Below are 22724 nucleotides of genomic sequence, written 5' to 3'. Positions count from 1 at the left end.
TTTTGAGGTTGCTATCTCTCTCTCCCTCCATGAATCTTGCATCTATATGTTTAAGGGGGAAGGGTTTGTAACATCCCAAAATTTTCAAACAAAGAAGAAAATGAATTTCCTTTTTCCAAAAATGAGAACCAACAAAAACTTTTATTACATCATGTGCTATGCATAGTGCTCATACTTAATTCTTGTGCAATTGCTAGGATGATTGTTGGTATGCTTATCAAATGTGCTAAAAGCCTAAACCATCATGAATGTGATCAAAGAAAAGAAAAGAAGAAGAATAGAAAAATGCACACCACCTCACATATGTGCAATTAGCCAATTTTGCAAATAATGCACTATGCCATATTTACCTTTCCCAAATGGTTTGAAACCATTACTACACTTAACCTAACACACAAGGAACCCAAATTGGTGACCTTAGGTCAAAGAAAAAGAAAAGAAAATAAAAACATGAAACTCACATATGTGCTTATGGCCAATTTTGAAAACTTTAACCTAGGCCAATTTGGCTTGTGCCATTGGTTGGAGAATGTTACTAAACACTTAAGAACACCATTTGAATCAAAGAAACACAAATCAAATCAAAATAGAGTTCAAATTGAGCTCATATAAGATAATGGTCAAAATTGCATTTTATAGCATGACACCTACTTTGAGCCTCTGTATTAAGAGATTTTTAAACTAAACAACCTCAACTCTTTTCACCTCATCCAAGACCTCATCAAGGTGAACAACTTTTGTCAAAATAACCCCTGCAAATTCTTTTTCAATTTCAAATTATCATCAAGCAAAGTAGCAACATTCAAACAGATTCTAGATTGTGCCATTTTTGAAATCTTACAAATCAATTCAAATTTGCACACCACCACCACCATTGTGTGCCAATTAATAAATGAATCAACTCCACCAAAATTCATTTAAAAATTTGAAAGTTTGCTTCATGCGGCCATTTGACCGAACACATGGTGAGCACCATTGCTGCCAACTCCCTACATGCCATTAACCAGCAGATCATGGCCTAAACCATCAAGCTTTGGTCATCAAATGTACTCCCCTGTACCCCTGCATCTTGACAAGCACCATAGACACGAGCTAGTACATGATTTCATCACCATTTCAACCATGACGTGGCATGAAACCACACCACCATGCCACTCCTCTCTCTACTCATTTCCATCGTGCACGACCGTGTCAAACAACTCCCTCTCACTCTCCTGGACACGCCAGTGCACTCCATCGACGAAAAGGAGCACCACGCACGCCATCACGAGGACACCCAGTGACGCACCGCGCACGCCAGGATGCGCACGGACACGCACCGGAGCGTGCTAGAGCGTGACGTCGCCCCGCTGACCTACGCCACCCCTTGCTCTCTCCGCTCGCCAGCAGCAACGCCACGCCACCAGGAGACGCCCAGACATGCTCATTGGCCCACGGGAACCCTGTATACGACGACACCGTCGACGACCTCCGCCGGTACCCGCGACAGAGACGACGGTCGCCTGCCCTCGTCACGGCCTCGTTTTCACCGCACTCAAGCCTGGCATGACCGCACTGACCTCGCCTACCCGCCTGCGTCATTGCCCAGCTCGTCGCGCCCCTGTAGATGCGTCGCCAGGGATGACCTCACCGCAGCACCCCGGCCTCGCCTCGCCGCTATAAAAGGGGCACTCCCCTCTCTCAATCCATCACACCATCAGCCTCCCCTCCTCTCACTCGACCTCCTCCACCCTCTCCACCTCAACATTGCCCACCGGAGCCATCCAATTGCACCGCCGGAGCTCGTGAAGCCGCCGCAGAAGGAGGAGACGATTGGCGCCACCTCCAGCGATGCCGCTTGTACCTGGAGCCTCGCCGTCGACCACAACGTGGCCGCGCACCTCGTCGACGATCGCCGGAGCTCCGGTGAGCGCTTCGACCCCCTGCCCATGCCGCCAGTAAGCCCGCCTCTCGCCGGAGATGACGACGGCCGTGAGCCGTCCGATCCATTTCTAATCGTGCATCCCAGAACAGAACTTACCGTTTCGGCGTTTAAGTGACACTGACGCGTGGGACCCAGCATCAGACGGCCCGCGTGTGCGAGACACACTGCTGGGCAGGCCCATTCTGTTTCTCTCTGTTTGGCCCAGTTAGTTTCCCGCGCAAGCCCACCGTTTGAATTCAAATAAATCGAATTAATTCAAATTCCTTGCATATGTTGTTTTCAAAATTAAATAGAATAAAATCTACTGAACCAAATTTGATAAATTCTATATATTTGGAAAGCTTATGAAATTATCTAAATCACTACACTGGTCTCAACCCTATATTCATTGTAGAATTAATGTGATAAAAATAACAAGGCAGGGCCTTTTCAAACTTCAAACATTTATTAAAAATCAACCCTAAATGCTTTTGAGTTGATTCCAACTCTCAAAAATCACATTTCATAATTTCTATTTGAATATATAAAAATATGATGGTTGTTTCATTTGATCATGGGCTAGAATAGATAATGGCTATGTGGCTATTTCTAGTCCATTTAAAATATCCAAAATTATTTATTAAAGAGTATGAGAGGTATCCTCTCATTTAAATCCTTTTCTCAAGTAATTCAACATGAGGTAATGACATTGGTCTATATAATCTCATATTGAATTACTTGGTGATATTAACTTATTATTATGTTAGTGTTACATTGCATGAGGTATAACACCTCATTTAAATCATTTTCCCCAAATGATAATTATGAAGTGTTGACCTTGGTCAACATGTGTTCATACATTATTAATGGAGGAGATTAAATATTAACAAGATTCAATGAGAGGAAATTATTTCTCAAAGATAATAAAAAGAAACCCTAAGAAATCTTTCAATGAGAGGAAATTATTTTTCTTAAAAAGAAAACAAAGTCAACCAACATGTTAATAAAGTTGTGATGCTAGAATAGCTTGTGTGAATCATGTGTGTGCTTAGTCTAGCTCCTAAGAGTTGTTTGGTAATTGTGTACCTCGTATCTGTTTTTAGACGCTCGTACCGAGGAATACCAGGAGGAGGAGGTCTACTTCCAGGAAGAAGAAGACCACTTTGATCAGTACACCACTCAAGGCAAGCTATTATTCTTGCAAGCTACCCTAATGCAAAGCTCTACAAGAGCAAGACACCATTACATATTACTTTATTCTTAATGATCCTATCCCAAGTTTTTACCTTACAAGTTTTTACTTTGGTTTATCAAAGTTTACTTTTTGATTCATGATTCACTTGGTCTAGATATGGAGTAGTACAAGAGCATCAAATTTAGCCTAGAGCAATACAAGCTAACTAGCACCCCTCATGACTAGTGGCTAGTGCTAAAACTAAAAGTGACTAGTCTAGATGGGAACATGTGAAAACCAATGACTTTGAAAACCTTGGAATGATGAGTCATTCTATTGAAAGATTTTGAAGGTGAATGTGACTTATGAATTACATGGTGAACTCTACAAAAACTGATGGTTGGGTTCGGATGCGATACCATTCCAATTTTACAAGTACCCCCACAATACCTGATTATGGGTAGGGCTTAACAGGAAGTTTATGTGTCTTAGTATGGGTTCCCTCTAAACAAGCGTCATAGGGGTTATGCTGAGTCTGCCTCCGTTGAAAGTGAAATGACGTGAAATGAGGTGAATGTCCGGCCCAAGCCCTGTGCAGTTCCCAGGCTGACGGTTTGTCTTCACTGGGAGGCCAAGCTCATGGGGAGAGGTGCCTATACTAGGGTATGTAAGTGAAAGGTTATGGTTGATGATCCGCATACTGAGTTATGATTATTTAGGGTTATCCCTGACGAATGTAATCAAAAGTTGTGGCACAAGTGTACAACCTCTGCAGAGTGTAAATCTATTCGAATAGCCGTGTCCGTGGTTATGGACGGTTGGAAAGGCCATACTGTTCCGTCATCAGACCAATTTCAAAAATGTGACATGTGAAGGGTGACTTGTGACTTGAACTTGAAAGGTGAATTTGAATTGATCACAACTGAGTTGTGGGAATGACACTAATGTTCCCACTTGAGTAAGTTAGGGAAATGAAGAGTCTTTTACTACTAAATGCTTATGAAATAAAACTGGCTTTATGCAAATGAACCTAGAGCTTAGCACCCTCTTACTATAGTTGATAGTGCTTACAATAGTATTAGTTTGTGAGTACTTTAAAGTACTCATGGCTTTGTCCCTGGCTATTCAAATGGCCAGACTATGAAGAGGAGAACCAGTACCAGGATGATGGACGGCAAGACGTCTACGATAACTAGGACTACTCCTGACGTCAAAATTTGCCTGTGGAACAGATGGACCACGACCGCTACTTCTCTTCCGCTATGTGTTTTGTAACTGGATCCTTAGATCCACTATGTTGTATTAAGACGGGATCATGTGATCCTTTGTTGTAAGACAATTATGGTTTGTAATGAATAATGTTCTGTGATATCAATCTATTATGTCTCGCAAAAACAATATCCTGGGATTGCGATGTACGGCATATTAGGCATCTGGACTTAAAAATCCGGGTGTTGACACTTTCACACGTATCATAGGTCCACACGCAATATTTGGTGGGGTTCCGGTGCTCCAGCGGTCGTTCTCCCCCTCCTCCCCCCAAAAACAGTTGTATGTGTGCCCCGGCGGGTCTACCCCCCTAGATTTCTCCATGCGAGGGTGCACTAATGTACTTTTCATTCTTTTAGGTCACATTGAGAACCAAGATTGGGACCCTTTGGCACATACACCCGCAGCTAGAGCCATATTATCACACGATCGAGGGTGTGCCTGATCTAGTGGTTAGGGTTAGGGCTAGGGTTTAGGGTGTAGGGCTAGGGTTTATGGTCAAGGTAAGGATTTATGGTTAGGTATAGGTTTAGGTTTTAGGGTTAGGGTTTATGATGCATGCTTTTGTAGCTCCGGTGTCAGCACGTGTAGTTAATGGTTTAGGGTCTAGGGGTTTAGGGACTCGAAGCCTCCCCAGTTTAGGGTTTAGGGGAGCTAATTTTGCACCATTACACCTTCCACCACATTTTCACACATATCATAGGTCCACACGCAAGATTTGGTGGGGTTCCGGTGCTCCGGCGGTCGTTCTCCCCCTCCTCCCCCAAAAACAGCGGTATGTGTGCCCCGGCGGGTCTACCCCCTAGATTTCTCCACGCGAGGGTGCACCAATGTACTTTTTCATTCTTTTAGGTTTTTTTAGGACATATACACATTGAGAACCGATATTGGGACCCTTTGGCACATACATCCGCAGCTAGAGCGATTATCACATTATCGAGGGTGTACCTGATCTACTGGTTAGGGTTAGGTGTAGGGTTAGGACTAGGGTTTATGGTGTAGGGCTAGGGTTTAGGGTCAAGGTAAGGATTTATGGTTAGGTATAGTTTTAGGGTTTAGTGTTAGGGTTAGGGTTTATGATGCATGCTTTTGCAGTTCCGGTGTCAGCACGTGTAGTTAATGGTTTAGGGGTCTAGGGGTTTAGGGCTCGAAGCCTCCCCAGTTTAGGCTTTAGGGGAGCTACTTTTGCACCATCACACCTTCCACCACACTTTCACACATATCATAGGTCCACATGCAAGATTTGGTGGGATTCTGGTTCTCCGGCGGTCGTTCTCCCCCTCCCCACCCCCAAAACAACGGTATGTGTGCCCCGACGGGTCTACCCCCTATATTTCTCCGCGCGAGGGTGCACCAAAGTACTTTTTCATTCTTTTGGTTAGGATTTAGGGTTAGGGTTAGGTTTATGGTTTAGGGTTAGGGATAGGGTTTATGATGCATGGTTTTGCAGCTCCGGTGTCAGCACTTGTAGTTAATGGTTTAGGGTGTAGGGGTTTAGGGCTCGAAGCCTCCCCAGTTTAGGGTTTAGGGTTTAGGGGAGCTAATTTTGCACCACTAAACCTTCCACCACACTTTCACACATATCATAGGTCCACATGCATGATTTGGTGGGGTTCCGGTGCTTTGGCGGTCGTTCTCCCCCTCGCCCCCCTAAAAACAGCGGTACGTGTGCCCCGGCGGGTCTACCCCCTAGATTTCTCCGCGCGAGGGTGCACCAATGTACTTTTTCATTCTTTTGATTAGGATTTAGGGTTACGATTATGTTTAGGGTTAAGGGTTATGGTTAGGAATTTCGGGTTGATCTGCACCTCCCGCGTCAGCAATTGAAGTTGCGTCTACCCCCCTTGATTTTTCCGCACGAGGTGAACCGGATTGAATCACATATTTCTTGAAAAGCATGAGACATATATTATTACATAATACACATTTTGAAAAAATAAGTTTAATATAATTTTGAAATAAACTTAATGTTATTGATAATTAAAATGGTAAAAATAAAAAATTCTTTGTCGTGCGTAAGCCCACGGCAAAGAACTCTACAGCACGGCAAAGGCCTGGCCGCACGGCAAAGGTCCTTTGCTGCACGGAAAAGAGGGGCCGCACGGCAACGTTGCCGATAAGGGGACCCCGCGTGCGTCCCGACCACCCATCTCTCCCACACGCGCCCCTCCCACCCACCTCTGCATCCTCCCAACGCGAGCGCTGCCACTGCCGTCCGCTGCCCCGCTCACGCCTCACCTCTCTCCCCCACCCTCCCTCGCCCCACCCGCGCGCCGCCGGAGTCACCCACGCCGCCACCACCGCCACCGCCGCGGGTCCCTCCCCTGGCTGCTGCTGCCGCGCGCCCCTGACTGCTCACGGCTGCTCCCCTGCCCCGGCTGCTGCTCGCGCACCCCTGCTGCTCGCGCGCCGGCCTGCTGCTGCTCGCCCGCCCCGGACCGTCCGCCGTCGCTAGCCGCGGCATCTTCACCGAGCTCGGGCGGGAGGAGCTCGGCCGGCTGCCCCCCTCGTCCACCTTGGCCCCTGCCCTCCTCCTCCACCTCGGCCAGCTGCCCCCTCCTCCACCGTGGCCCCTGCCCTGCAAAATCGACCGGAGGGAGTAGCTCTTTAGGTTAGTTGTAGTTTTTCTCACTATGCAGACGATGTTTCGTGGTGGACACGGGGGGCCGGCGTTGTCGGGGTGCTTGAGGAGCATTGCTCAGAGGGACCGTTTTTCCGGAGGGGATTTTGCCGGAGGGTTGATGATCTTCTTCGCCGGCTGTCGATCACGCTTCGAGGGTGAGAATCCGTTCGCCTCTCTTGTAATTAGGTTTTTTTTGTGTGTCTAGGTCACCAAGTCTATCGCGATACCTAGGCGTCTCTTCCCGGCCGTAAGGGTTACGCGGATAAATATGCATGTGGTCTCGCATATTATGAACCGTAACTCTTACGACATTTATCGGGACAGCCGGCGGATGCGTAGTTGGGTACGTTATCCGTGCTCTACCCCGATCCGAGACAGGATTTCGGTAACGCCTCCCCGTTGTTCTCCGGATGCACACCCCTCTCAGCTTTTTGCCGAGACGTGTATCGGGAGAGCAGCGGAGAGGTGCTGCCGAAATTCTGTCTCGGATCGGGGTAGAGCTGGGAGAACGTACTCAATCTACGGATCCGGTGGCTGCTCTGAGCCCACCTAGTAGAGTTTCAGGCTGCTAGGAGCCCACCTAGTAGAGTTTCAGGTTGATGCACGCGTAAAAAAATAAAGATATGATGCATTTATTTACTATTTGATATATAAATGCTATGTTTGTCTGTTTTGGTGCTGATTAGAGGATGGATAATCGTGGCTGGATGTACGATGGCAGAATTAGTCAGTGGAACTGTACTTACGAATGGGGAGAAAAGATCGAGCAGTTTGTGGATAGGGAGTTTGCCATCCCTAGCAGACCTATAAGAGTTTGGTGCCCTTGTAGTAAGTGTGGTAACCAAAAGGCACATGACAAGGAAACTATGAGTATGCACCTGATCAAGTTTGGGTTCACACCGTCCTACAAGATTTGGACTTACCATGGAGAAAAGGCAAAGAAACATGCTAGGAAGGAGGTGCGGCAGATTCAACCTAGGGGGATATGACACTGGTTTTGATAGGTGCTTAGAAAACTTGGCTAATGGTAATGTGCCTGTAAGCCATCATGTAGAGGCGGACACACCTCAGGATGCGGAGACAATTGAGGACCCGGAGGAAAACACAAAGGAGTATTATGAGGCTCTGTTTGCTTCGCAGAAACCCCTACATAAAAATACAGAGGTTACCCAACTAGATGCCATCGCTCGCCTTATGGCCTTTAAGTGCCATAGGAACTTATGCAGAGATGGGTTCGATGAACTTCTGGTCGTCGTAGGCAGCATTCTGCCAAAAGGGCACCTCTTGCCGCGAAACTTCTACTATTCGACCAAATTGCTCAGTGACCTTAAGATGTCATCTCAGCAGATACACGCTTGTCCAAAGGGATGCATGCTATTCAGAGAGGAGCACGCTGACACAAATTATTGCATCAGATGCAATTCCTCTAGGTACTTTGAGGTAGACCGCAATGGTGATGGTCAGAAGAGGCAGACCACGATTGCCAAGAATATCCTCCACTATCTTCCTAGTTCTACCGAGGATCCAGCGGCTCTTCATGACCAAGGATACTGCCCAGCAGATGAGGTGGGCCGTGGAAGGAAACAGATACACCGACAAGATGATACATCCGTCGGATGGTAGTGCATGGAAGAACTTTGTCAAGAAATTTCCACTGAAAGCGAGTGACCCGAGGAGCGTAGCGATTGCGATATCAACCGATGGGTTCAATCCATATGGTATGTCGGCTGCAGTATACAGTTGTTGGCTAGTGTTTGTTATTCCCATGAACCTCCCCCTGGCGTCTGCATGAGATCAGAGAACATGTTTGTGTCGATGATTATCCCAGGGCCCAAATACCCGGGTAAGAACATGAATGTGTACCTGGAACCACTAGTGGATGACTTTTTCGTGGCTGGGAAGGTCGCGGGATCCGAACATATGACGCATCAAAGAAGGAGTACTTCGATATGTATGTCTGGTACCACACGTCCCTGCATGACCTGCCAGCACGTGCTTTGTTCTGTGGGTGGTGTACACATGGGAAGTGGCCTTGCCCACAGTGCAGGCAGGCCATGACTTTCGTCTGGCTAAACAAGGGAGGAAAGAATTCATGCTTTGATGAAGCTCTACAGTTCCTTGAGCGGAGGCATGGATACTGGAGTGATGTAAAGAGTTTCAAGAAAGGTCGTGTTCTCCGTGGCCCGAAGCCAATTCTGAAGACCGGAACGGAAATCAAGGCCGAGTTAGATGCTCTTCGACCTAGCCACGATGGGAATGGTTTCTTGGGATATGGGGAGACACACCAATGGACTCACAAGCTGTGCTTATGGAAGCTCCCTTACTTTGAGTTTCTCGAGCTCCCGCATAACATTGATGTAATGCACACCAAGAAGAATATCAGTGAAGCCATTTGGAGCACGATTGTGGACACTGAGAAGACGAAGGATAACATAAAGGCTCGAATTGATCAAGAAAGGTGGTGCGATAGGCCGGAGTTGAACATGCAGCCACCTCATGGTGACAAAAAAAAACATGGACTAAGCCACACGCTCCGTTCTGCCTCACAAAGGCCCAAAAAATGGAGGTCTTCCAATGGATGAAGGACTCCTTGTTTTCCCTGATGGGTTCGCATCCAAATGGATGAGGAGTGTGAACTTGGAACCGTTGCGAGTACAAGGACACAAGAGTCATGACTACCACATATGGCTTGAGCGGATAATGCCGGTGATGATTCGAGACTATGTCCCTGAGAAGACTTGGCGAGTGCTGTCGAGGTTGAGCCTTTTCTTCCGCCAGATTTGTGCTAGGGAGTTAGACGGTAAAGTGATTGGGAAGTTGGATAAAGAGGCACCCGTGTTGCTTTGCGATCTAGAGAGGATCTTTCCTCCAAGGTTCTTTAATCGATTCAACATATGATCTTGCACCTCGCGGACGAATGCTTAAAGGGGGGGGCGAATTGGGGCCTTTGGCAGTTTCCGCCCGAGAGAGAAACACAGAAGCTTCGTCAAATGACAGGCAATAAATGCAAGATCGAAGCATCCATAGCCGAGGCAGTCCTTAACCTGGAGGTGGTAAACTTCACCACGAAGCACTATGATCCCAACATTCCCACAAAGCACAACCCGGTCCTCCGTTACAATGCCGCCAACAATGAAGAAGTACCCAAGCTTAGCATCTTCGTGGGGCTTGGTGGCAAGTCAAGTGGCTCAAAGCCGTACAAAACGAACCTACAGGAGCGGACCTTGATCCACTCGTATGTCTTGAACACCATGGTGGAAGTGAAGTCGTACATCAAGTAAGTGCGAACCATTTAGTTATTCGCAAACATTCACGGCATTGATCCACTCGTATGTTCGTGGCTAACTCTTCCTCTTTTCATCGGTATAGGAAATTCACGGCTATACATTGGAAGAATACCCACAGGGAGCCTACCCCGGAAGAATCCAAGCAAATTTTCGATAAGGACGGCGGTTTCGGTTTCAGTAGCTGGTTCTGTAATTTGATACTATTCTATCCAAATTAGCTAGCACTTCCGACATTTATCAGTCATTTCTCGTTCTAAACTTATCGTGCTAAACTTGTAGGAAAGAACTGACAAAGAGATGAAGTCAGAGCTAAGAAAAATTGCTAGGGCCTTTGACCATTCCGTCGAAGCGTTCAACTCCTATGACGTGAACGGGTATCACTTCCAGACCCATAAATACACAACAAGCCGGCCCAACGCGAAGACAATAAATAGCGGGGTGGTATGTCAAGGTGATGATGGGCTCCATTACTATGGAAGAGTCGAGGGTATATACGAGCTGAATTACGGGTTTCACAAAGGGCTAAATCCCGTCGTCTTCAAATGTCATTGGTTTGACCCACGTCGGGTGAGACGGGATCCAGAAATTGGATTGGTCGAAGTTGAAAGGAACTCTGTTTATAAGGGAGAGGATGTGTACATGTTGGCTACCCAGGCCTTTCAAGTATTCTATCTCCCGTACGCGTGCAAAAACTTGACAAAACGTCTACATGGATGGGATGTTGTGATGACGGTACCTTCACGCAATAGGCCGCCCCCGCCAAACAAGGACGATTACCGCTGCATAGACCCCTCAGCAAAGAATGTCGAGTTTTAACAGGAAGAAGGGCTCCCCGGCCATTTCACAATCGGCTTGCCGGCAGTCGATGACATGGTCGTAGACGATGAACAAGAAGATGCGGGCATGGATGGAGACAATGCAGAAGATGAAGCCGAGGATGTTTGTGCCCGGAAGACCCGAGTTTGCTCGAGGCGTTCAGAGCAGGGATTGACCTCGATGCAGATGGACCACCTCCAGGTTTCATTGATGATTATTGGTTCGCCGAGCCTGATGACGATGACGAAACACGCGGTCCAATCACGGATGGCGACACAGGCTACTGATCTATGTAGTAGTAATTGTGAGGCTAGCCTATTTGTAATAACTTTGTGTAATAGTGATTGTCCAGCTAGGTTATTTGTAAGAACTCCGTGTTATGTTTGAGACAAATCTATGCTAGCTATTTGTTGCTTCCACTAATTAATGTTCATCTATTTGCATTATTGTTGCTTTCACTAATGTTCATCTACTTATATCTTTGTTGCTTTCACTAATATTCATCTCTTTACATTGCATACTAATAAACCATTCTCTTCATTTGTGTTTGCAGGTGATTGAAACATGCCGCAAAAAAAAGGGGTGGCGATCTTAATAAGAAGCTTGCGGACTTGGTAGGTGTAGGGACTTCGAGGCGGGGAGGCGGCTGAGCTGCTACCCCCGTCCTCCCGCTCCCAAGGAGTTTTGCCTCTGAGAAGCTTCCTGTAGCTAGATCTAGATCCTTGTAAGAGACTCTTGGGAATTTCTTACCAAAAGAAAGCAAACGTAAGTTTTTTTTTCGTGATGTTTTCTTCCCCGAGAGTGGACTTTTAGAGCAGGTGCTTGGTGAGCACCCCTATCCATACCATCTATACTGCATCAAGATTCGTGCAAGTTCATTTTGCCCCCCCCCCCCCCTAAAACAATTTCTTCTTTTTGTTTCTCTCACACCACACATTGTTTGAACTAGAAAACTTGCAGATCACTTAAACAATACAGTTGGAATGTGGGAAAAATATTTTGTATTTTTTATGTCATTATCTATAGATGTATTTCAAGAATTTATTTTGAAATTTAAATAATTTAAAATTTAAACTTGCACAAAAAATTCCGACATATTTTTCCTCCATTCCATTTGTTATTTCTGAGTTACCTGCAAAAAAATCAAATCGAAATATTACATAATTTGGAAGACGCAAAAAAGACAAAGTGGGAAAATGTGCAGGTGCGCTCTGCGCACCTGCTCCATTGAACTTTTCCCTTTCTTCCCCATGATTATCACATAAGTAAGCATTACGAGTGACAAGGCACATAGACATGAGGGAGTTGGACTCTGTGGGCCGAGGCCTGTGTATGGCCATTTTTTCGTCCGTCGCAGAGTCTGGCATAGGTATGAATCATACTTCTTAACTTTTTGACACCGTTATTAATTGATGTAGACCTTTGGATGAAAGAGAATGAAAGGCTACTATTTATTCGAGGGTACCGCAAAACACCTCAAAATGTAAACTCGATGTTGCAGATGTAGGCAAGGGCATTGGGTGGTTAAACTAAGGGTATTGTTCATCCATAGGAATACCAATCCAATGATTACATAGGTTAATCATTTGTGGTTGGTGCACTTCCGAGAACCCACAACCTTGCATAGTGTCGGCAAATATCAAATACACCAAAACTAGTGCGGTGTTCTGTACTTAATATGGTTCTTACTACCACCGAAACTAGTTTACATCAATCACTTTTCTTCTAGCTCAATTCATCCTTCCATATCACAACATCCAGTGCTAACCTAAAATTATGCATGTTACTCAGTGTCCATGTGGCTATTCTGTCATCTTCCACAATTTATTCATAATACTGAAAAATATGAAGGAGAAAATCAACTTGGTATAACATGAGCTCATGACCCATTGAAGCCACTCTAGTGAAGCAAGACTTGCTCTCACTTTGTCGCTTTAATGCATGACGCTCTGGTTGAATGGAGCTTAGTGGTTACTTCTCTGATGTTCATTCGTTCCCTTGGGTTCAGACGCGTACAAGAGAGAGAGACTTGAATGAGTGATAACAAGCATCCATAGACCGCATTTTCCATTGTAATGTGTGCTTGGATATAGCTCTCACATTCTCTTTGGAGACGAGCATCAATGATACGTAGTATCTGGTCTGGGTAATTCCTCTCCACAAAGTTGACCAAGCTGAGTTCATTCTCAAACATAGGATCCGTCGGTCTTTTACCAATCAACATCTCTAGGAGTACTATTCCAAAACTGTAAACATCCCCACTGATGGACGCCTGGCCACTTTGAGCATACTCTACCAAGAGATAAGATTGCAGTAATTAGTAAAGTGTAAAAGTTTATTTGTTAATGTAAATGATAGATGCACATACAAATAAGCAAGTGCAAGAGTTTACTATACCAGGAGCTATGTACCCTATTGTTCCCTTCAGTTCAGTTGAGGTATTTGAAGCTGAATATCCAACGAGGCTTGCAATGCCGAAGTCTCCCAAATAAGCATTCATATCATCATCAAGAAGGATATTTGTTGGCTTCAAATCACAATGTACAATCTGCCTTTCACAATCATGGTGTAAATAAGCCAACGCGTCTGCAATGCCAACAGCTATGCTTGCTCTTTGAGCTAAGCTCAAACAAGAACCACCAGCAAATTTGCTATGCAACCATGTGTCCAAGTTGCCGTTAGGCATGAATTCGTAAATTATAGCTTTGAAAGCATCACCATTGTTGTCGATTGTCGAACAAGCTGTTAGGATGGGTAGAAGGTTCCGATGTCGAATGCTTCTCAAAACATCGCATTCCGTTAAAAAACTTTTGTCTGCAAATTTCATCTCAAGGTCAAAAACCTTAATGGCCACTTGTATTTTAGCTCTGGTTAACTTTCCTGTGTACACTGAACCATAGCTTCCTCTTCCGAGGAGCCTTTCCTCTGAGAAGTTTCTTGTAGCTTGATTTAGATCCTTGTAAGAGACTATTGGGAATTTCTTACCAAAAGAAAGCAAAAATAAGTTCTTTCTTCGTGATGTTTTCTTCCCGGTGATTATAGCATAGGTCAACATTACGAGTGACATGAAGCCAAATAATGGAATCAATGCTCGGAACAAATAGTACTTCTCTGATCTCCGAGAAACAGTGGGGCACGGGGGCATGTGGAGATCCATCGCACCTCCGCACAGGCCCCAGTTGCCCTCCAGTGAAATAGCTGTAGCATTTTCGAGTACTCCATTTCTTGGTATTTCTCCTTGAAGATGATTATAGGAAAGGTCGAGCTCGTTGAGGGCCTCTAGTCTATTTAGAGTAAATGGAATTGTGCCTGACAAGTTGTTGTGTGAAAGCTTTAGCGTACTCAGCAATGACAGATTGCCAAAAGTAGCTGGGATATTTCCAGTCAGAAAGTTTTTGTCCAATTGCAAATTCGCTAAGCAATAGCATTCGCCCAAAGAATTAGGAATATCTCCAGTAAGCTTATTTGACGATAGATCTAAAATTGTGAGTTGTTTGAGATTGTCAATTCGAGGTATGGCACCTTGGATATTATTGTGGCTAAGGTTCAAAAGTATGAGCGGTTGGAGGTTTGCAAAGTTCGATCGTAGAGGCCCTTCAAGATTGTTATTCCCAAGGTGTAAGTTTAAGAGTTTTCGAAGGTTTCCTAAGCTATCTGGTACTGGACCTTCAAATTTATTTTCATATAGGGAAAGGTCTAGCAACTTCGTAAGGTTCCCAATAGAGGATGGAATTGGCCCCGTGAAGTTGTTGGATTCGAGATGTAGAATGTGCATGTCTTTGAGATTTTTTATCCATCCATGAATTGTACCAGTAAAATTGTTATGATCTAGTGAAAGTTTGGTTAGTCCACTAAGTTTCCCTATGCTTTGGGGAACTTGTCCTGATAAGCTGTTTCCAGCCAACAGAAGCTGTTCAAGGCTGGATGATAGGTTACCAACGGTCTCGGGTAGTAAGCCCTTTAGCTCATTGTATGCGACGGAGAGTACATTTAAAGAACTACAGTTCCTCAATGAATTCAGGAATTCCCAGTCTTGGTCATCTCTTGCTTCAAGGTGGTTATATTGAAGGTTTAGAAATGTAAGGTTTGAAAGCTTTCCGAAATCAGTAGGAATTTTCCCACTGAAACTGTTATTTGATAAATCTATCAGTTGTAACCCTAGGGCATTGCCAATTGAAACCGGGATTTGACCTTCAAACCTGTTGTTTTCCAAGGTAAGCTCTGTCAGAAAATGAAGGTCGCCAATGTTAGATGGCAATGTCTTACCTAGCATATTGAACTCTAGGCTTAGGTATTGGAGGGAAGCTGAAAGATTCAAGATGGCATGTGGGAATTCACCTGAGAGCCTGTTGTTGCCCAGGAGCAAGTATTGCAATTTCGACAACCTCCCAAGCTCATCGGGAATTCTTCCCTCGAGTTGATTTAATTTAAAATTGATGTATGTCACATTTGAAAGAAGGCCTAGCTTCGTAGGAATTACACCCGCTAGCGAGTTTGCTGAGAGATCCAAGGAGTCCAAGCTAGAACAGTTGGTAAGTGAATCAGGAATTATCCCAATTAAATTGTTGTTGTTCAGATAAAGTATCTTTAGTTGTTGGAGATGGCCAAGGATAGGCAAGGGGCCAACGAAGCTATTATAGGAGAGGTCAAGAGATCTAAGGAAGGTCATGTTTCCAAGAAAGGAGGTAATTTGGCCTTGTAAGTTCTGGCCGGGGAGGACAAGCCGCAAGACGCGAAATGGTCGTGTCGTGGTGCAGTTGACACCATTCCACCGGCAGAAGTTGGTGGTGGTGGTGTTCCAGCTGCTCAAGGCTCCTTGCGTATCGATGACGCCTTGCTTGAAGGCGAGCAGAGCCTGCAGATCGACGCTGTTCTCGTGGATCGTTTTGCCAAGGGCATTGCCAACTCCGTTACAGAGCAGCAACAGCGCCCATAGCAAAAGCATGACTAGTTTCGCCGGTTGCTTGGGAGAACGCATCACCTGCAAAAAATGAATCATAAACTTGGTGGGCATGTCATGAACTGCAAACTAGTATGAACGTTTTGCGTATGCTTTAACAAGCAAGCTAGTATGAACAAGCTAACGAGCCTATCAAAAATAGGTGCGATTGCGGATGCTATCAAGGGGGACTAGCGGTCAGTTATCTGAAGCGTAACAGAGTAACTTCAGAAAATTGTTAAATTTCACCCACAGTTCTGACAGAAAGACACAAGACAAAAGAGATAATTAAGGAGAGAGAAAGCGCACCTCTCTGCTCCGCCGTGGAGCACAGCACGACAACACGGGAGCCGTTTCTGCGTGGGTTTGCCGGGTATTGGTGGTGTGTGAGCTGTGAGTTGGGTGCTCAGCTGGCTGAGGCCCCATGGGTTTAAAAGCACACTTACAGCGTCCTCACATCCACACACTTGCACATCATATGAGATTCCCACGGCATATCTTAGCTTGACCGCGTCTGCAACGAAGACCTGGAGCCCGTCAACCAATCCAGTAACCGCTACTTTTCACCGCTCGTCGCAAACCGCCGATGTCGCTGTTTGAGCTGGACAAGGTTGTTGCGGCGTGTCCAGCTTCGAATCCCACAAGTCCACAGCTAGTCCAGCTATATACTTTTCAACCGCAAACCGACAGAGATCTTTTGCAATGATGTGCGACCTATCTGGAGCTGTTTCGATGCTGACAAACATCAGCATGTTGAGCGGTTTTCTAGTCTCTGGTTCTCAATTTTTCCAATCGCGCTTGCTTCGGTTCTTTTGTGATGGATGATGTGCTTTCAGAACATATTGCGTGGACATCGTCCGTTTCTCGGTTTCGTTGGATGCATTAGTGGGTCAAGTAAACGTTTATCTTTTCGATATAGACAATAGTGTCGCCCACAAATGCCGTGGCTTCCACGAAGGTTACAGTTCTATTGGAAGAAAACTCTTGTATGCGTGCACCGTGTAAGATTCTTTTGGTTTTCGTATATATTTATCCCAAGTACATATATATGTGTTACATATCCATCAAAATTTCGTGCTTTTAGATCAGATGTTGACGCTGCCATCTGAAATTTGCACACCAAAGGATTTCTGACACATCAGAGATTATGCTACTGTGCATTCACCAATCACCATGAGATGTACATCTCCTTAATTGCAGATGTGTCATGTGGCATATTAACTATCCTTTTACAATGGGCTTTTTAGCACGTTATCATAGGTAGTGGTGTATCTTAAGATACAACCACTCCAATGCATTGTCTCTTACGGTTGTATCTACATTTAATGATTTTTGAGACATGCATGCATATGGTTGGCCTAGCAATGCACTTTGCCAATGATTTTATGCAAGAGTTGTTTCTTAGATTAGTCACAATGGGAAGTATCATACACTAGTATCATGCACATGATACTAGTTTATGATACTACTCCACAATGCATAGTATCATAAGATAGTATCATTGAAAGAACATCTCTCACATTATGTTTCGTGTGTTTGATGTCAATATATGTGATACACTAATGTTTGTTTAAGTGGTACAGGGATTACATAGCTATTTATTCATGTGTGTTGGATCTGATCGTCTGTCAAAAGATATCAGAAAAAGTTGGCCAGGCCGGATAATCCAATATCCGGCCCCCTGTTTTTGGCTGAGTCTCATGAGGAAAAGCAGCGCAGTATAGGGGCCGGATTTTTGCCCGGATATTGTCCCGGTATTGTACCAGGGCCGGAATATCCGGGCCGGATATTTTGGAAATATCCGGCCCCTCGATTTTGGCTAAGGACCGGAAGAAAAACAAGTCCGGCATCGGGCCGGACATTTGGCCGGATAATGTCACGGCTTTGTCCCGAAGGCCGGATTATCCGGAGGGGGGGCAGATTATCCGGCCCTTACTTAGGCCGGATTATCCGGCCCCGGAAGCTGCAACGGCTCATTTTGAGGGAGGTATAAATACCCCCTTCTTCTACCTTGGTTGCTTGCTCAATCATTACACAAGAAATCTGCCAAGTCACCTCCATTAGAGCCACCTCAAGAAACTCAAGATTTACAAGATCTCCTTCCTCCCCCAACCAAAGCTCTTGATCTTTGGAGATTCGAAGGAGAAGACACCGATCTACATCCTCACCGAAGCGTTCTTCATTTCCCCTCTCTTGTTTGAGGGATCTCATGCTAGTGTTCCTATTTGGTTCCCTAGTTGATTTGTTGTTGATGTGTTGTTGTTGATTGTTGTATTGTTACAGATTTGGGAGCCTCCAATTTGGTTGTGGATGTGTGCCCCAAGAACTTTGTAAAGGCCCGGTTTCCGCCTCGAGGAAATCCCTTAGTGGAAGTGGGCTAGGCCTTCGTGGCGTTGCTCACGGAGATCTGAGTGAAGCCTTCGTGGCTGTTGGTTTGGCTTGCGTAGCAACCACACTCCTCCAAACGTAGACGTAACTTCTTGCAAAGGAAGGGAACTACGGGAATCATCTCCGTGTCATCGCGTGCTCCACTCTCGGTTACCTCTATCCCACTCTATCTCCTATTGCGTAGCTATACCTTGCTTAGTTGATATCCTTGTCATATAGGTAAATTCACTTAGTTGCATATCTAGAGAATTTACCTTTTGTGTCAAGCCTAAATTGAAAAAGAACTAAAAATTGGTTAGCACCTATTCACCCCCCCTCTAGGTGCGGCATACGATCCTTTCAATTGGTATCAGAGCCTCGGCTCTTATTTCGGGCTTAACCGCCTAAGAGTATGCCGGACGAGGAGCCCTCGGAAGGGGCCGCCAAGACGGTCTCCGTGGAAGACTTCAATTCGTTGAAGTCCTCCATGGAAGCCCAAATGGAAAGCATGAAAAAGATGATTGTCGAGCTTTTGGCTCCGGCCCTTCCCAAGGCTCCTAGTGTAGAGGTAAAAGACACGGGTGCGTTAGATGAGGGAGAGGCTTCGGACTTACCCTCATCTACCAAACCCGTGGAAGGTGATAACTTAAACACTATCACATCTCCTAGGGGAACTAGTGGAGGTGAAAGCTACAATCGAGTAGCTCCACCTTTCCTATCTCCCGATATACCGGTTCCCCATCCCCATTTGAACATTCGGGGCGACCCACCTAAGTTTTCTCGTTGATAATTTCGATACTTGGCAATTTGAGTTCCGCTCTCATGTTTGTAGTGCCTCCAATGAACTATGGAGAATCATCTTGGAGGGCTTCAAGCCATACAACCCCAACAAGTTGACTAGAAGAGAAGCAATTGATAGTCAACTCAACAACACTGCCTTACATATGATTCAAACTAGTGTGGGGACACCGGAATTGCATCGTGTCCGGAACTACACCACCGCCAAGGAAGCTTGGGACGACTTGGCCGCTAGTTGCATTGGAAGTGAGAGCACAAGGAGGAACAAGTATAATGCTCTTAAGAATAAAGCCGAAGGGTTCATGAGGCTACCGGATGAAGATCATGAAGTCATGTATGAAAGACTTCTCACCGTTGCCGATGCCTTCCGGCTTATTGGTGCCACCCACATCAATGACTCTTGGATCAAGGAGAAGTACATTCACTACTAGGAAAAGGCTTACCGCCGGCAACCTAAAAAGGCTTACCGCCGGCACTTTCAAATTCGCCGGCGATAACCTCGCCGGTGGTAATGTTCTACCGCCGGCATATTCGTAAGCGCCAGCGGTAAGGTGGAAATACCCCCGGCGGTTTTCCCAACTCGCCGGCGGTATAGGTACCACCGGCACCTCCCAGCTCGCCAGCGGTAATTTAAGTTACCACCGGCAAACAGCCCTATGTGCCGGCGGTATGTATTTTAGGATTTAAAAAAAAACTAACATTAAATCACAAAATCTTCAGATATAGAATAAAAATAAATTCACTATTTATTCTATACGCTCTTTATTCTATACGATCCAAAGTTTCTCTACATAAATGTATCTAAACTGAACAGTAATTACAATTTTGCTCATGATCCCCAGATCGCCCTCCGCTCGATCCCAGGAGCACCTGGGGGCTGCTTCTCCTTGCTGCTCGCCTCCGCCATGTTCATCTCCGATTCCGGCCAAACAACACTGCAACATCATGAAAAAACAAGATAAGTGACCTGCCATCTAAGGAGTTACCATGGCAGCATTTATGTTTAGAAGGAATTTTGAAAGAAAAAAAAGTAAGGAATATCTTCCTGCTATTGAATTATTATCCAGGAGTATGCTACAGAAAACACTAATGGCAAGTCCGAAGAAGAGCGGTAAATGAAATGCATGGGAGTTTCGACTACCCATAAGACACAAAAGTGAGCTGATATATGTGCCTGGCATTTCAAACTAAGCAGGTTTGTAAATTGTAAAGTGTTCGGATCATCCCAAAGCGGATGAATGACCTAATAAACAGGATAGCAAATAAAAAGGTGAATCATGTACTCTGCCAGGTTTAATTCAAAACTGAAATACAACTGAAAAAGCATGGAATAATCATTTAGCTAGTTCTGAAAATAGGAAGGCAGAATGAGAGGATTGCAGAACATATGATCTCAGAACAAAGGAGCTAGAACCGCAAGGCACTTACTTATCTCGGTATAAGATCAAATTCAGAAAATTATCTTCGAATGAGAGGATTGCAGAACATATGATCTCAGAACAAAGGACCAGCCTCCTCGAGCTCGACGGTAGCGGTGCTCTTACCTGCTGCGTGCTCGGCGGTACGGCCGTGTTGGTGCCGTCGCTCGTCGTCGGTGGCGATCACATGTAAGGGAGGAACCCTTTCCTCGCGCTTGACGCAGCAGCCTGCTGGAGCCCTCCGTGCCTCGCGCCTCCTCCTCGGGCTCACCAGCGGCTGGCTAGCGTCTCTGCGTCGCTCAACCGCGGCCCGCGCAAGGGAAGAGCCATATCCTCGCTCTTGACGGCGACGGCCTGGTGGAGCCGCGCGCCTCCTCCTTGCTTTGCAAGGGTGCCGCTCATGAGTTATGTCTCAGATGTGTATGAGATCCTGCAGCAAAGAGGAACACTTGTTTAGCTGTATATGTGATGCCAACCAACATTGGTAAAAGAAATAATTACTTCCAAAGGAAATGAGCAAGTATGTTATAACCTGATTGTCTTTCACAAAGTAGTCTAACTAACACAAAATCTGCTTCCTGCCTTGGAAAACCAAACTGAAATCTACCGATACCGATGTAGCTAGGATCAGTGGCGTGAGCGTGACCGGAAGTAAAGAGGGGGCAAAATTCTACTCTTCACCCCAAATTTTGCTAATTCCAAGCTATTTGTAACAAGCAACATATGATTTTCAAGCTTGAAAATGTAGTTAATAACATATTAATATCTTAATTTACATAGGAGTAGACAACAATTTTTTGTGTGTGACTAATTCCGAGTCGACTGAAAATTAAGTTAACTCCCACTCTAGTGATGTCATCAAATGTTAGTTGTAACCCACGTTGCAACTCATAACTAGTGCAAATCACGAAATAATTTAACGGTAGTGGCATTTTTCTCACTTACAACCCATATTGCAATTCATATCTAGCATCATATTGCAATTCATATCTAGCATGAATCACAAATCAATACAACGGGTCACGTTTTTATTTCAGTTGCAACATAATCATGGTGTATTACAATTGTCTAAAAATCGATTGAGAATTAGCAAAACTATTTTGTTTTGTGCCCAAGATCTGTTGATAGCTAGCAACGATTTCTTCATTACATAGACCGGGCATAGTAAGCTATTTTTGTTCTATTCCTATTTTTAGCAGCTAAGAGGACTACGCCCGCATTCACCGATGACCAGCAGTTACTGAACGTACAAATTCAAATTCAGTCTTTCTTCCTAGTTAAAAAAGGAAGGGTACTAGCCTGTTGCTATTAGATTTTCATTACACAGCCAATTTTCAATCGGCAAAAGCCATCCAATGCGAAGTTAGGCAGGATCTGGGATAGAAAATTGTGGCCTCCTCGTTGCTCCATTGTGCCTAGACTAGATTGGAAACTAATAACGTGACTAGCATCGAGATCCAGCGAATTTGAGACAATATTGAGCTAACCTTTGGCGGAATCGAAGAGGGACTCGTAGAACTCCTCCTCCCTCCGCAGCAGATCCGCGCTCGCCATGGCTGAATCCTTCGCGCAGAAGCCTCTCGCGCTCCCTCGCCGGTGTTCTGCTGCGGCGATAGAGGGTTCGGGGCGGGGCGGGGCGGGGCGGGGCGGGACGATCTGGGCCTGGACGGGGAGGGAGGAGGCGGCGGCGGATTTCTCCCGTGGGAGTTTGACCGAGAGAGACAGAGAGGAGGGAGGAACGGTGGACATGAGAAGATGAGGAAGAGCTGGTGCGATCGATAAGGCGCGTGGATGCGGTAATTTGGGCTCGGCTGGCCCGTACGAGCACGTTACCCCCGGCGCTCTGGACGTGGTTTCGCTAGTGGCAGGGCCCATTATCGCCGGCACCTACGGCCCGCAAATGCTAGCGGTAAGTGCAGCCTGGGTGACCCACCCTGCTACCCATTACCCCCGGCATCTTCGTTTCAAGCTCGCCGGCGATAATGGGTACCCCTGGCATCTTCATTTCAAACTTGCCGGCGGTAGGGTGAGGCGATCCCGAAAGGCTTTACCGCCGGCATCTTAAAATCGTACTCGCCGGCGGTAAGGAGTGCGGCTATAAGCCTTTTCCTAGTAGTGATTGAATGCATG

At 45.6% G+C, this 22724-nt stretch overlaps 1 protein-coding gene across 1 annotated transcript; it reads right to left on the bottom strand.

Moving 5' to 3' along the window:
* Positions 1 to 12714: 12714 nt before the first annotated feature.
* On the bottom strand, positions 12715 to 16763 carry LOC124690337 (receptor kinase-like protein Xa21). Its single transcript, XM_047223730.1, has 4 exons — positions 16593 to 16763; positions 14739 to 16053; positions 13470 to 14666; positions 12715 to 13364 (listed from the first exon to the last, which is right to left on the bottom strand). The coding sequence occupies exons 1-4, from the start codon at positions 16761 to 16763 to the stop codon at positions 12994 to 12996; spliced, it is 3054 nt and encodes a 1017-aa protein (XP_047079686.1). The 3' UTR covers positions 12715 to 12993.
* Between the last annotated feature and the right edge of the window lie 5961 nt (positions 16764 to 22724).

Source organism: Lolium rigidum, chromosome 2 (genome assembly GCF_022539505.1).
Source record: "Lolium rigidum isolate FL_2022 chromosome 2, APGP_CSIRO_Lrig_0.1, whole genome shotgun sequence".
Lineage (NCBI taxonomy): Eukaryota > Viridiplantae > Streptophyta > Magnoliopsida > Poales > Poaceae > Lolium > Lolium rigidum.
The sequence above is the reverse complement of the archived record's forward strand: the minus strand, read 5'-3'. Positions and strand labels throughout refer to the sequence as shown.

What these genes read in the sequence shown, in the direction of transcription:
- LOC124690337 (XM_047223730.1), bottom strand. Translation starts at nt 16,763, where the DNA reads ATGCTGATGTTTGTCAGCATCGAAACAGCTCCAGATAGGTCGCACATC. An exon ending in CTCAAACAGCGACATCGGCG is followed by an intron (nt 16,054 to 16,592) that starts GTTTGCGACGAG and finishes CATTTTTTGCAG; the next exon opens with GTGATGCGTTCTCCCAAGCA. An exon ending in AATAGGGTACATAGCTCCTG is followed by an intron (nt 13,365 to 13,469) that starts GTATAGTAAACT and finishes ATCTCTTGGTAG; the next exon opens with AGTATGCTCAAAGTGGCCAG.